General features: G+C 49.6%; 1 protein-coding gene across 4 annotated transcripts in view; it reads right to left on the bottom strand.

Moving 5' to 3' along the window:
- Positions 1 to 9,983, bottom strand: part of MYBL2 (MYB proto-oncogene like 2) — a 49,616-nt gene extending 39,633 nt beyond the window's left edge. For all 4 annotated transcript variants that reach the window (XM_063659347.1, XM_054467301.2, XM_063659348.1 and 1 more), the window contains exons 1-2: positions 9,720 to 9,983; positions 3,219 to 3,312 (exon numbers count right to left, since the gene is read on the bottom strand). In XM_063659347.1, coding sequence (XP_063515417.1) covers positions 3,219 to 3,312; positions 9,720 to 9,739 — 114 coding nt within the window. In that variant the 5' untranslated portion in view covers positions 9,740 to 9,983. The remainder of the gene's footprint in view (positions 1 to 3,218; positions 3,313 to 9,719) is intronic.
- Positions 9,984 to 15,319: the final 5,336 nt, after the last annotated feature.

The raw sequence follows: 15,319 nt of genomic DNA, 5'->3' as shown, positions 1-15,319 counted from the left end.
TTTACCACTCACACAGCAAGTTTTAGAAAAAACAAAACAAGCTAGTCATGGTGGCTCCTGCCTGTAATCCCAACACTTTGGGAGGCCAAGGCAGGAAGATTGCTTGAGCCCAGGAGACCAGCCTGGGCAACATAGCAAGACCCTCTTCTCTATTTAAAAACAAAAAGCAAAAGCAATACAAATAATACAAAACAAACAAACAAAAAAAACCCAATCCTAAAATTAAAGACATCTATGATGTTAACTACGGGTTGAAAACAAAACAAAACAAAAAACACCGAAGAACTGAAGACACTAAGAAAAATTGAGGTAAAATAAAAGGCCAGTAGAAGTCTAAAATGGTACAATCAATTAAGAAAAAGGCAGTTTCTGTAAAACTAAACATACACCTACCCCATGACCCTACCTAACTATCTTCCCAAAAGAAAAGAAAACATGTATTTGCAAAAAGACTTATGCAAGAATCTTCATGGTAGCACTATACACAATAGCCAAAAACTGGAAACAGTCCAAACATCCATCAACAGGTGAAACGCTGTGCGGTATACCCATACAAAGGACTACTATCCAGTGATAGAAAAGGACAAGTTACTGAATCACCCAACACAATGCTGAGCAAAAGCCAGATGCAAAGAATGCAACCGTACGATTTCATTTATAGAAGATTCAAGAAGAGGCAAAACATATTATCCTAAGCAAACACAGGAACAGAAAACCAAATACCACATATTCTCATCTATAAGTAAGAGCCAAACACTGAATACACATGGACACGAAGAAGGGAACAAGGAGACCAGGGCCTACTTGAGGGTGGAGGGTGGGAGGAGGGTGGAGGGTGGGAGGAGGGTGAGGATCAAAAAACTACCTACTGGGGCTGGGTGCAATGGCTCAGGCCTGTAATCCAGCACTTCAGGAGGCTGAAGTGGGAAGATCACCTGAGGTCAGGAGTTCAAGACCAGCCTGGTGAACATTTTAGAGACAAGTAGAAACCTTGTCTCTACTAAAAATACAAAAATTTGCCAGGCGTGGTGGCATGTGCCTGTACTCCCAGCTACTTGAGAGGCTGAGGTAAGAGAATCGCTTGAACCCAGGAGGCAGAGGTTGCAGTGAGCTGAGATCGCACCACTGCACTCCAGCCTGGGCAACAGAAACAGACTGTCTTTAAAAAAAAAAATAAATAAAAAATAAAAAAAAACTACCTATTGGGTACCATGCTTATTACCTAGGTAACAAAATCACCTGTACATCAAACTCCCATGACATGCAATTTACCTATATAATAAACCTGCACATACACCCCTGAACCTAAAGTTAAAAACACACACACACACACCAAAAAGAAACAGGCAAAACAAATCAATCAGCAACTGCCTGGAGCTGGGGAAGCCTGACCACAAAGGGCCACAAGAGGACTTCTTGGGATAATCAGGGTGGTACTTAGATTGGTATTTGCATTTGTCAAAGGTGATCAAACTGGCTAGCCGTAGTGGCTCACGCCTGTAATCCCAGCACTTTGGGAGGCCAAGGTGGGTGGACTGCTTGAGGTCAGGAGTTCAAGACTAGCCTGGCCAACATGGTGAAACCCCATCTCTACAAAAATACAAGAATTAGCTGGGCAGGATGGCGGGTGCCTGTAATCCTAGCTACTCAGGAGGCTCAGGCAGGAGAATCGCTTGAACCCAGGAGGCAGAGGTTGCAGTGAGTGGAGATCACGCCACTGCACTCCAGCCTGGGAGACAGAGACTCCATCTCAAAAAGAAAAAAAAAAAAAAGAAAAAAAACTGATCAAACTGTTCACCATAAAAAGGGCAACATTTGGCCAGGCACAGTGGCTCATACCTATAATCCTAGCACTTTGGAAGGCTGAGGTGGGAGAACTGCCTGAGCCTAGAAGTTTGAGACCAGCCTGGGCAACATGGCGAGACCCTGTCTCTACAAAAAATACAAAAATTAGCCAGGCATGGTGGCACATGCCTGTGGTGCCAGCTACTCAGGAGGCTGAGTGGGGAGGATTGCTTGAACCCAGAAAGCTGAGGCTACAGTGAGCCACACTAGTACAGCACTCCAGCCTGGATGACAAGAGCAAAAACCCTATCTCAAAAAGGGGAAAAAAAAGGGCATTGGATTGCATATAATTACATACAAATTATATTTCAATCACATTTATTAGAAAATAAAAAGATGGAGCTAGAAGGAAACCAATTCAGGGCTTGATGTCAGAAGGTTCAATATAGTTAATTTTTTTAGAAAAAGAAAGTGGGAGTTGGCAGGGTGTGGGGACTCATGCCTGTAATCCCAGCACTTTGGGAGGCCGAGGTAGGCAGATCACCTGAGGTCAGGAGTTCGAGATTAGCCTGGCCAACATGGTGAAACTCCGTCTCTACTAAAAATACAAAAATTAAGACCGGGCATGGTGGCTCACGCCTGTAATCCCAGCACTTTGGGAGGCCGAGGTGGGCAGATCACGAGGTCAGGAGTTCGAGACCAGCCTGGCCAGCATGGTGAAACCCTGTATCTACTAAAAATACAAAAAAAAAAAAATTAGCTGGGCATGGTGGCGCATGCCTGTAATCTCAGCTACTCAGGAGGCTGAGGCAGGAGAATTGCTTGAACCCGGGAGGCAGAGATTGCAGTGAGACAAGATCATGCCACTACACTCCAGCCTGTGTGACAGAGCAAGACTGTCTCAAAAAAAAAAAAAAAATTAGCTGGATGTGGTGGCTCACGCCTGTAATCACACCTTCTCGGAAGGCTGAAGCAGGAGAATCACTTGAACCCAGGAGGCGGAGGTTGCAGTGAGCTGAGATTATGCCATTGCCCTCTAGCCTGGGTGACAAGAGCGAAACTCCATCTCAAAAAAAAAAAAAAAAGAAAGAAAGAAAGAAAGGGGGAGTTACAGACTTGGCCGAACCTCCTAGCAGTCAAAAGACAAAAAGCACAATCAATGTCCACAACATAGAACATGCCAGGTGCTCAGGAGACACACTGGGCCCCGAGGTCTGGGACATACATCCCCTTCCCACCCGCTGAGTCCTCAGAATTGAGAGTCCCCCACAACGTTCTGAGAAGAGACATGAGGACAATCAGAGGACCCATCCCTTCCTTCACCGGCTCCTCCTCTTCATCCCATCTGATGAGACATCAGGTAGACACTCCAGGCTCAGTTCCTCTGGACAGCCCCCAGCTGCCATCGACCCTCTCTTCCCCATGGCACTCACCTCCTCATGGGTCCATTTGACCTTGCACTTGCTATCCCTCTGCTCTGGCACATCTGAATCTGTGTCCTGGTAGTGCAGCTCATCCAGATCCTCGCTATGGGGAAAGCAGGCCAAGGGTCAAGGATGGTGTGTCCATATGTTTTACATAATGGAGAGTGTATAGGCAGCGGGGAGCCCACCCTAGGGAAAGGTGTGGGGGAGCGAGGCTCTTACTTTTTCTTCTTTTTAAGACATAGGCACTTCTGCTTCACTTATTTTTATTGAGACAGGGTCTCACTCTGTCACTGGGCTGGAATTCAGTGTGGCATGATCATAGCTCACTGCAGCCTTGAACTCCTGGACTCAAATGATCCTCCCGCCCCAGCCTCCTAAGTAGCTGGGACTACAGGGGTATGCTACCACGCCTGGCTAACTTTTGTATTTTTTGTAGAGACGAGGTCTCACCATATTGCCCAGGGTGGTTTTGAACTCCTGGGCTCAAGGAGTCCTCCCACCACGGCCTCCCAAAGTGCTGGGACTATATGCATGAGCCACCACACCTGACCTCACCTCTTTTTAAATTTTTTAATGAAATAGGGTTAAGAGCTACTTTCTTCTTTTTCTTCTTTTTTATTTTCAGGAACACCCTAGTGATTTCAAAAGCTGTAAGAAAAAGAGGCCAGGTACAGTGGCTCAAACCTGTAATCCCAGCACTTTGGGAGGCCGAGGTGGGTGGATTGCTTGAGGTCAGGAGTTCAAGACCAGCCTGATCAAACACGGTGAAATCCCATCTCTACTAAAAATACAAATATTAGCTGGGTGCGGTGGCGCATGCCTGTAATCCCAGCTACTCAGGAGGCTGAGGCAGGAGAATTGCTTGAACCTGGGAGATGAAGGTTGCAATGAGCTGAGATCATGTCACTGCACTCCACCCTGGGTGACAAAGCAAGACTATCTCAAAAAAAGAAAAGAAAGGAAAAAGAAAGTTAAGATTTCACCAAGAATATTATGTTCAAAATCAGACTATCGCTTTTTCCTTTCAGTAACAAACCTGCATGGATATTTTAAGGAATAAAGTTGATGAAGTAAGTTATCAGGCACTAGGATTTTAAGAGATAATTAGTTATTTGGAAAAAAAATTCTAAATATATTATCTATGTCCGTTTGTTGTTTTTCTTCTTTTAGGGACAGAGTCTGGCTCTGTCATCCAGACTGGAATGTAGTGGCATAATCATAGCTCACTGCAGCCTCCAACTCTTAGGCTCAAGCAATCCTCCTACCTCAGCCTCCCAAGTACCTGGAACAAATAGCATATGACACCATGCCTGGCTATTTTGTATTTTTTTGTAGAAATATCTCACTATGTTGCCTAGGTTCATCTGGAACTCCTGGCCTTAAGCAATCCTCCCACCTTGGCCTCCCGAAGTGCTGGGACTCCAGGCCTGAGCCACTGTGACTGGCCAAGTTGTTTCTTCGTGTGTGGATTTTTTTTTTTTTTTTTTTTGTAATGACAGGGTCTCAGTACGTTGCCCAGACTGGTCTTGAACTCCTGGGCTCAAGGGATCCTCCTGCCTCAGCCTTCCAAAGTAACTCGGATTACAGGTGTGCACCACCGTGTCTCGCTTATGTCCATTTTTGCAAATCCCTTTTTAATCCTTGCCTACACACAGGCATAATTAATGGAGAGAAAAATCAGTGTACAATTGCCTACACACAGGCATAATTAATGGAGAGAAAAATCAGTGTACAATTACCTACACACAGGCATAATTAATGGAGAGAAAAATCAGTGTACAGTATCTTTTTTTTTTTTTTTTTGAGACGGAGTTTCACTCTGTCACCCAGGCTAGAGTGAAGTGGTGACATCTCAGCTCACTGCAACCTCTGCCCCTCAGGTTCAGGTGATTCTCCTGCCTCAGCCTCCTGAGTAGCTGGGATTACAGGCGCCTGCCACCACACCCGGCTAATTTTTTTTGTATTTTTAGCAGATACAGGGTTTCACCATCTTGGCCAGGCTGGTCTTGAACTCCTGACCTCGTGATCCACCCGCCTTGGCCTCCAAAAGTGCTGGGATTACAGGCGTGAGCCACCGCGCCTGGCCCAGTGTACAATATCTTCTAACGTGGCTATAGGGAAAAAAAAAACAGTACGAGCTGCTTTGAATTCTGATTGTTTTTACTCTACCAGGCAATCTTCCAAGTTGCTCCAAAAAATCCTTGTATTTATCCAGTTTAATAGTTACAAAAATGGAAATCGGGCCAGGTGTGGTGGCTCACACCTGTAATCCCAGCACTTTGGGGCCAAGGCAGGTGGATCACCTGAGGTCGGGAGTTCGAGACTAGCCTGACCAACATGGAGAAACCCCGTCTCTACTAAAATACAAAATTAGCCAGGCGTGATGGCGCATGCCTGTAATCCCAGCTACTCAGGAGGCTGAGGCAGGGGAATCACTTGAACCTGGGAGGCGGAGGTTGGGGTGAGCCAAGATCAAGCCATTGCACTCTAGCCTGGGCAACAAGAGCGAAACTCCGTCTCACAAAAAAAAAAAAAAAAAAGGAAATCAGCCGGGCGCGCGGTGACTTCACACCTGTAATCCCAGCACTTTCGGAGGCCGAGGTGGGTGGATCACAAGGTCAGGAGTTCGAGACCAGCCTGGTCAACATGGTGAAATGATGTCTCTACTAAAAATACAAAAAAATTAGCTGGGTGTGGTGGCATGTACCTGTAGTCCTAGCTACTCGGGAAGCTGAGGCAGGAAAATTGCTTGAACCCAGGAGGCAGAGGTTGCAGTGAGTCAAGATCGTGCCACTGCACTGCAACCTGGGCAACAGAGGGAGACTCCGTCTCAAAAAAAAAAGTGGAAATCATAGGATCCACCTCCAGAGATGTCAGGTGCTTGAGGAAGGTTAGTAATCTTTCCCCAACTCCACCCGACAGGACCTGCATCAGGTCACGTTGGTCAGGTAAGTTGCTAGGTCAGACATTTGTAAACTGGAAAAAGCTTACAGGTTTCCAAACAAGGCAAGTCTAGGTCTTGTGACCAAATGAAAGAAGGCTTACTGTGCTATCCACATTACCTTCTCCTTGTTCTCCAGAGCTCACCGTTGCTTCCTAGAGTCACTCCTATACTTCCACAGCACATGGGAAACCTTCCTGTCTCGGGCCCTTACACTGCAACTGCCTGTCTCCTCTACATCATTTACAAAGGTCAGCTCCACCTTGGCATCCCAGGGTTTACCACCAAAAGGGCTTAAGAAATGTTTGCCCAGGGACTGACTGAATACACAAATAAATGAAAAAATGTGCAAAGCTGCTGCCTATTAGTCAATAAGAAATACTAATTAAATTTTTTAGGCCAGGCAAGACCCAATTTCAAAAGAAAAAAATTTTCAGAAATAGGAAAGGAGGGACGGTGTCTACAGTCAGCAATACAGAAGGATCTGGAATTCATTCCTGACCTAGTTCATGGGTCCTCCACCACTGCAAAATAGAAGGCAAAAATCCAGAAGATACTAATAACAGAATGAAGCTGGCTTTAAAATCAACTGCCCCCAAACAGCTCGTGACAGAAACCATCTTTGCTTCTCCAGCATCCAGCACAAAGACGGCCTGGCTTCTAACAGAAGGTCAGCAAATATTCTTTCAAGAATGAAATGACGTCTGCATGGAGCTCCAATGCCGTTTTTTTATTTTTATTTTTATTTTTTTTTAGATAGAGTCTCGCTTTGTCACCCAGGCTGGAGTGCAATGGCATGATCTCGACTCACAGCAACCTCCGCCTCCTGGGTTCAAGTGAATTCTCCTGCCTCAGCCTCCCGAGTAGCTGCAATTACAGGCGTCTACCACCACGCCCGGCTAATTTTTGTATTCTTGGTAGAGACGAGGGGTTTCACCATGTTGGTCAAGCTGGTCTTGAACTCTTGGCCTCCCAAAGTGCTGGGATTACAGGCATGAGCTACCACACCCAGCCTCCAATGCTGTTTGATAGGGTCAGCATCTCAGACAGCTGGGGCATTTCTGTGAGATGATATACTTTACCATATGTGCTGGCCATCAACTTCACCCACATTCTCATTATCCCCCTTAACAGATGCGGAAATTGAGGCTCAGAGGGGTGAGGCCACCTGCCAAGTTCATAGAGCCAGGCTCTGAACCTTCCTAACTCCAGACACCTGCAAGTCCTCACATCCTAATCCCGGCTGAAAAAGCAGAGGCCAGTTAGTGGTGGCAACCACATTTTGGTCCAACATACCCTACATTTTGCCCTTCAACGTGCTGGGCTCTGCTCCAGGACAGGGGTGAGTCAGAGACAAAGCGAGAAGTGGGGCACTAGGGCAGAGGAGAATTACAGCAAGTGGCCAGGAAATGGGCTGAGGGCTGTGGAGCTGCCATCCTTCACATGGGAGGGGTTCCTCCACTGAGCCCCTCATGGGAGAAGTAGCCTAGGACCTGGGGGTGGTCTAGGGGCAGTCACTCCTGGAATAACTCTTCCTGAACAAAAAACCAGGATGGGGCCAGGCAAGGTGGCTCACACCTGTAATCCCAGCACTTTGGGAGGCCAAGGGGGGAGAATCCCTGGAAGCCAGGAGTTCGAGACCAGCCTGGGTAACACAGTGAGGTGAGACACGACTCAAGGCCACTCCTGCCCTCTTCCATCTCTACACAAAATAAAACAGGCCAGACGCGGTGGCTCACGCCTGTAATCCTAGCACTCTGTGAGGCCAAGGCGGGCGGATTGCCTGAGCAACACGGTGAAACCCGTCTATACTAAAAATCCAAAAAATTAGCCAGGCGTGGCAGTGTGCGCCCATAGTCCCAGGTACTTGGGAGGCTGAGACAGAATTCCTTGAACCCGGGAGGCAGAGGCTGCAGTGAGCCGAGATTGTGCCACTGCACTCCAGCCTGGGCGACACAGAGTGGCTCTGTCTCCTAAATAATTAAATAAATTAGCCAGTTGTGGCAGCGCGTGCCCATAGTCCCAGCTACTCAGCCTGCAGTCCCAGCTGGCTGAGGTGGGAAGATCACTTGAACCTGGGAGGTTGAGGCTACAGTGAGCTATGACTGCACCACAGCACTTCGGCCTGGACTGCAGAGGGAGACCCTGCCTCAAAAAAAAAAAAAAAACAAACAAACCAGGGCAGGGTCTGACAGGTGCCTGAACAGAAAACTCTTCCTGGACATTGGCGCTGTCCTGGGAAAGTGGGGCCTGAGAAACACAGTCCCTGTGCTCAGATCCCTATCCTCAGCCTGAAAGGGCAAAAATCTAGAGAGATGGAAGGCTTCATCTTTAGATGAGGCTATCTTCTAAAGAGGGACCGAAGGTTGGCCGGGCAAGGTGGCTCACGCCTGTAATCCCAGCACTATGGGAGGCCGAGACGGGCGGAACACAAGGTCAGGAGATCGAGACCATCCTGGCTAACATGGTGAAACCCTGTCTCTACTAAACATACAAAAAATTAGCCCGGCGTGGTGACACGCGCCTGAAGTCCCAGCTACTGGGGAGGCTGAGGCAGGAGAATCGCTTGAACATGGGAGGCGGAGGTTGCAGTGAGCCAAGATCGCGCCACTGCACTCCAGCCTGGGTGACAGAGCGAGACTCCTTCTCAAAAAAAAAAAAAAAAAAAAAAAAAAAAGAGGGACCGAAGGTTATCTGAGCTGCAACGATCCAGGCAGGGAAGAGGTCAGGACCCCACTGTCCTGTCTCCCAGGCAGGCTGAAAAGCTTGGAGCTCAGGCCCCAGGCGCACAGGTGTAAGACAGAGATCTGGAGCCACAGACGTGGCTCCGGGATCGGCTCTGCCACTTAAGTCTCTGGGGAAATAAGTAAAATGGAGACCGCAGTTCCTGCCTTTGCCCCAGGGACTCTGTCTCCCCCGCACCTTCAACACCAGCTGCCCAAAACTCCTCGTGGGAACAGGAAGAGAGGTCTCAAACCGAACCAACCTGGGGCGCGGAACCCAGGTGGGAGAGACAAAAGAGCCCCCAACTCAGCACCCTTCTCAGTCCAGGGGAGAGGGCTTGGGGGACTCTGTGCTCCCCGGAATGTTAAGGAGCAAAGCCCACCCACCAAGTTGACCCAAAACTAGGCTGGAACAAGTGCCTCCCAGGTTCGGTCTCCCACTAGCTGGGACTTGAAGACTCCCACTCGCTCCCAGGGGTCGCCTCCCTCACCGGCGAAGGCCCTGCCAGCTGACACCGGCCGGCCCACCCCATCCCGCAATTAGGCGGGAGACAAAATGACATCATGCAGGGCTTGGCCCGGGTCCCAGGAGACCCGCCCGTCCCAGCTCCGAGGCCCAGCAGGCCCGGGGAGCCGCGAGGGACGCCCAAGAGCCCCCCAGCTTTACGCGCGCCCCTGCCTCAGAGGGCCCAGGACGCAACATTTCCGCGGAAACACTCCGCCCCCAACACACACACACACCCCAGCTTGGTGGGAGCCTGGGGAGGGTCGGGGGGAGCTGGGTGGGGGGGCGGTGACTTAAAGGGAGGGGGGAAGGGCCCAAGCCCGCCCAGCTCGTCTCACCAGCGCGTCCGCCGAGACATCCCCCCGGCCCGGACCGCGCCGCGCTCGCCCGCCTGCCGGCAGAGCCCGGAGCGGGAGCCGGGCCGGGGTCAGGACCCGGGCTGCTCCGGCCGCTCCGGGCCCCGGGCCGCGCTCGAAGGCGTCAGCGTGTCAGCAGGTCCCGCGCTCCCCGCTCGCAGGAACTGCAGTCGCCGCCGGCGCGGGTTGAAGCACTTTTCTATCTCCCGCCAAGCGCATCGGCGCCGCCCGGTCCTGGCGCGCGAGCGCCGGGGGAGGGGCCTGCGGGAGGGGCGGGGCCTGCGGGGAGGGGCGGGGCCTGCGGGGCGGCACCTGCCCAGACCCTTCAGGGCCGGCTGCAGGACAGGGGTGGCAGCCGCGACTTCGGAGTTGTGGAGCAGGCCAGGATGTGACCGAGCCCTGGCTCAGGTGTCAGTCCGGGGCGGCCCAGGAGTATCCCACATAGCGAAGACCGAGGAAGGGGAGCGAGGCGCGAGCATGGGAGAGCCAGCCAGGGAAAGCGCCAGGGCGGAATCCCCCACGCTAGTCCAAGCCACTCCTGCGTCCTTAGAGCCCCACCCTAAAGCGGACCCTCACCCTACCTGTGCCTCTCCCTGCTTCCTCTCCTGCCTCCGAGAGACCCTCCTTAACAGACTTTATTTTTTGTTGTTCATTTTCTTAGAGGCAGGGTCTTGCTCTGTCGCCCAGGCTGGAGTGCAGTTTCGCGATCATAGCTCACTGCAACCTCCACCTCCTAGGCTCAAGCGATCCTCCCACCTCAGCCTCACGAGTAGCTAAGACCAGGCACTCGCCACTACACCCGGCTGATTTTTTTTTTTTATTTTTTTTTTTGAGACGGTGTCTTGCTCTGTCGCCAGGCTGGAGTGCAGTGGCGCGATCTTGGCTCACTGCAACCTCCACCTCCCGGGTTCAAGCGATTCCCCCGCCTCAGCCTCCCAAGTAGCTGGAACTACAGGCGGGCGCCACCACGCCCGGCAATTTTTTTTTTTTTTTTTTTTTTTTTTAGTATTTTAGTAGAGACGGGGTTTCACCATGTTGGCCAGGATGGTATCGATCTCCTGACCTCGTGATCCGCCCGCCTCGGCCTCCCAAAGTGCTGGAATTACAGGAGTGAGCCACCGCGCTTTTTTTTTTTTTTTTTTTTTTAGAGAAGGGGGTGTCTTGCTATGTTGCTGTTGCCTAGACTAGTCTAGAAACACCTAGGCTCAAGGGTTACTGCCGCTTTGTCCTCCCAAAGTGCTGCGATTACAGGCGTGAGCTCTTTTCCAGAATTTAAAACCATCCTCCTCTCCCTCAGGGTAAATTCCTTACTCCACAATCACATTTATCTGATCTTCCAGACCACCACCCAGCCGTGGCCAAAAGAAACGGCCTCTTTGCCTTTGCCTGAGCCATTACCCAGGGCAGGAACACTTCCTGCCCCTCCCAGGTGGCTGATTCCTATTTAATTTGGGGTCCACTGCCCACATTCTGCCTGTAGACTTCTGCATTTCCCCCTTTGAACTGGGAGCATCCTGAGGTCCAGGTGGCCTCTCAATGCACTCCAGTATCTCCAGGGCCCAGTAGAAGACCTGACATAAGAAGCCCCAGGCAAAGGTTTGTTGAATTGAATTCAGTTTACCTTGAGTTTAAACTCCCAGAGATTAGGCCAGACTTAGTGGCCCACGCCAGTAATCCTGGCACTTTGGGAGGCTGAGGTGGGAGAACTGATTCAGTCCAAAAGTTTGAGACCAGCCTGGGGATCACAGCGAGACCCTGTCTTTACAAAAAATTAAGAAAAATTAAGAAATTACCTGGCTGTGGCGGTGAATGCCTGTAATCCCAGCTACTTGGGAGGCAGAGGCAGGAGGATTGCTTGAGCCCAGAAGTTCGAGGGGCTCAAGCCCTCGTCATCCCACCACTGCACTCCAGCCTGGGCGACAGACAGTGAGACTGTCTCTCCTTGAGATTTAGCAAAGGTTTTCTATTTTAGATTGACATTTACCAAGTACCAAGGATCAAGTCACACTGGACTTCCTGGGAGCAGTGCTGAGAGGAAGATAAATGAGCTCTGAGACAGGACGCTGAAGAGACCAAACCAAACCCCAGCCTTTTAGCCCCTGTTCAGGCCTCAGAGCCCCCTTCCAGAAGCTGCTGGCCACCTGAAGACAGTCCAGCTACCAGCTGCTGCAAACTTCACTTACCACAGAAGAAGGAAGACTAACTCACATCTTAAGTGCTAGAAGCTTCCACATCACGTAATTCAGGGTTTCTCCCACCCACTCCCCTTATAAAGTAATTAATGTGGACATGCCCACTTCATTGAAAGCACAGCCTCCACAGTCAAACTTCCTGGGGTTTGAGTCCCAGCTCCATTCAGTTGCGGTATCTTAGGCAAATTACCTAACTGTTTTTTTTTTTTTTTTTTTTTAGACCAAGTCTCGCTTTATTGCCCAGACTGAAGTGCAGTGGCGTGATCTCGGCTCACTGCAACCCGCACTTCCCGGATTCAAATGATTCTCCCACTTCAGCCTCTCGAGTAGCTAGGACTACAGGAATGCACCAGCATGCCTGGCTAATTTTTGTATTTTTGTAGAGATGGGTTTTCATCATGTTGACCAGGCTGGTCTTGAACTTCTGACCTCAGGTGATCTACCCGACTCAGACTCCCAAAGTGCTGGGATTACAGGCATGAGCCATCATGCCCAGCCAATTATCTAACTCTTCTGTGCCTCAGTTTTCTCACCTGGAAAAATGGGATTTATCAAAATTTTAGATAGTTTTTAAACTATCAGCCTCCCAAGTAACTGGGGTTACAGGAGCACGCCACCATGCCCGGCTAATATTTCCAGCCAGCATTCTGTTTATAAATTGTAACTCATTTAATCCTTGTAACAACTCTATGAGGTAGATACTGGGATTATCCTCTTTTAGCAGATGGGAAAACTGAGGCAGAGACTTCCCCAAGGTCACAGTGCTAGTAAATGGCAGAGCAGGGATTCAAACCTGGCCTGTCTAGTTCTAGAGTCTATGCTCTTAATCACTATACTTTGTAGGTAATTATAGGATTAAATAAATTAATATGTGTAAAGCACCAAAAACAGTTCCTGGCACATAATGAGAGCTATATTGGCCAGGCGCAGTGGCTCATGCCTGTAATCCCAGCAGTTTGGGAAGCTGAGGCGAGTGAGTCACCTAAGGTCAGGAGTTTGAGACCAGCTTGGCCAACATAGTGAAACCCCGTCTCTACTAAAAATATGAAATATTAGCCGGGCGTGGCGGCATGCACCTGTAACCCCAGCTACTCAGGAGGCTGAGGCAGGAGAATCACTTGAACCCAGGAGGCGGAGGTTGCAGTGAGCCGAGATCGTGCCACTGCACTCCAGCCTTGGCAACAGAGCAAGACTCCGTCTCAATAACCCCAGCCTCCCGAGTAGCTGGGGTTACAGAAGCACTCCGCCATACCCGGCTAATTTTTTGTATTTTAATAGAGATGGGGGTTTCACCATGTTCCCCAGGCTGGTCTCAAACTCCTGATCTCAGGCAATCCACCCACCTCGGCCTCCCAAAGTGCTAGGATTACAGGCGTGAGCCACCGCACCCAGCAAAAAAAGAACTATATTACTGTTAGCTATTATTACTACTGTAATTCTTCAGCTGCCCTCACTCTTATCCTTTGAGGTCCACACATTAGTCATCCCATTTCAGAGAGAGGCAGGATCTGACAGCTTGGGCAAGGTATCTGCCCAAAGCAAGAGGCAGGGAACAGCTGCAGAGTGCACTTGCAACCTGGAACTGGGGCCAGTTAACCAATGACCCAGAGCCAAAGAAGCCTGGAGTCAGTGCTGTGAGTCAGGCAGCAGGGAGATCACCCTAGTGCCAGATGGAATCTGATGATCTCCACACATTTCCTCTCCAGTTATCATCATACCAACAGATATCCCCTGGAGAGAGGATTCCCAGTGTCCCGAGTGAAACCACACCTGGGAGTGGTCCCTGGACTCTGGACTAATAACATACAGAATTTATCTCTGCTGGGAAACTTTTCCTGAACACGCCCTCCTTGGACAGGGAGGCTCCAGGTATTTGGTTATTCCACAATTTTCCCCAACCCCGGCTCCAGACCCAGGCCTGACCCTGTGTTGGGAAGATAAGGGTCAAATCAACTTATTAAATGCTCAGGGCTCAGCACCAGCTTGGACACCAAACAAACAGTGATTGATGATAAGTAGAATCACATGGCCCTTCTGGCTGGAGTCTTCCCCCTCCACCTCCAGAGCATCCTCCTTATCATTCTTGTCCTCATCACACTTCCTCCACCATTTTATTTCTCTCTCAAGAGAAAGGACAGCCTGTGCACATTTTAAGCTTCAGACCTTTACTATAGCTTGGCTGCTGGTAGGTACTCATGGAAGGGGTTTTACACATTCCATTTAAATTGAGTGGATGCAATGTTACAAAGCTAACATTTGGGCTGGAGAGTTAGAAAGGCTTGGACCTCAAGTGAGGAAGCTGGGAATGCTAGAGTTTGAATTGTATCTCATAAAATATGGGACATCAAAAGAGATTCAGGCTGGGCACGGTGGCTCATGCCCGTAATCCCAGCACTTTAGGAGGCCAAGGCAGGCAAATTACTTTGAGGTCAGGACTTTGAGACCAGCCTGGCCAACATGGTGAAACCTCATATCTACTAAAAATACAAAAATTAGCTGGGCATGGTGGCACGAACCTGTAGTCTCAGCTACTCAGGAGGATGAGGCACAAGAATCACTTGAACCCAGGAGGAGGAGGTTGCCGTGAGCCCAAACTGTGCCACTGCACTCCAGCCTGGGTGACAGAGCAAGACTCTGTCTCAAAAAAAGATTTGGGACCAGGTGCAGTGGCTCATACCTGTAATAATCCCAGCACTTTGGGAGGGCAAGGTGGAAGGATTGTGTAAAGCCAGGAGTTCGAGACCAGCCTGGGCAACATAGTGAGACCCCCTGTCTATACAAAAAAATTTGTTAAATCAAAACCTAAATACCAAGTCTCCTTAAACTAGTACATACACCTGTTGGCTGAGTTCAGTGGCTCACATGTAATCCTGTAATCCCAACACTTTGGGAGGCCAAGGTGAAAGGACAGTTTGAGGCTAGGAGTTCAGGACCAGCCTGGATAACACAGCTAGACCTCGTCTCTACTAAAAATGAGAGAGAAAGATTTTGAAACAAAGGGATGTTTTGCAGACTCTTCTGTCCCACTCCAGGGCATCAGTGTAGAGAACAGAGACATGGTAGCAAACAAGTGGCCATATAGGCATAAGAGGCCAAGGACTCAGCCTGGAAAGGGACACTTTCTATAACAATGTGGATCTCAATGGAAGGAGGAAGGAAAGCAATTCAATTACTTGATTCAAGGAATCAAACTAATTCAATACCTGCTTTTTTTTTTTTTTGAGACAGAGTTTCGCTCTTTTTTGCCCAGGCTGGAGTGCAATGGCACCGTGATCTTGGCTCATTGCAATCTCTGCCTCCCGGGTTCAAGCAACTCTTCTGCCTCAGCCTCCCAAGTAGCTGGGATTACAGGCATGTACCACCACAAAATACAATTTTGTATTTTTAGTA

This window comes from Pongo pygmaeus, chromosome 21 (assembly GCF_028885625.2).
Source record: "Pongo pygmaeus isolate AG05252 chromosome 21, NHGRI_mPonPyg2-v2.0_pri, whole genome shotgun sequence".
Lineage (NCBI taxonomy): Eukaryota > Metazoa > Chordata > Mammalia > Primates > Hominidae > Pongo > Pongo pygmaeus.
This window is presented reverse-complemented; position numbering and strand designations above follow the sequence as displayed.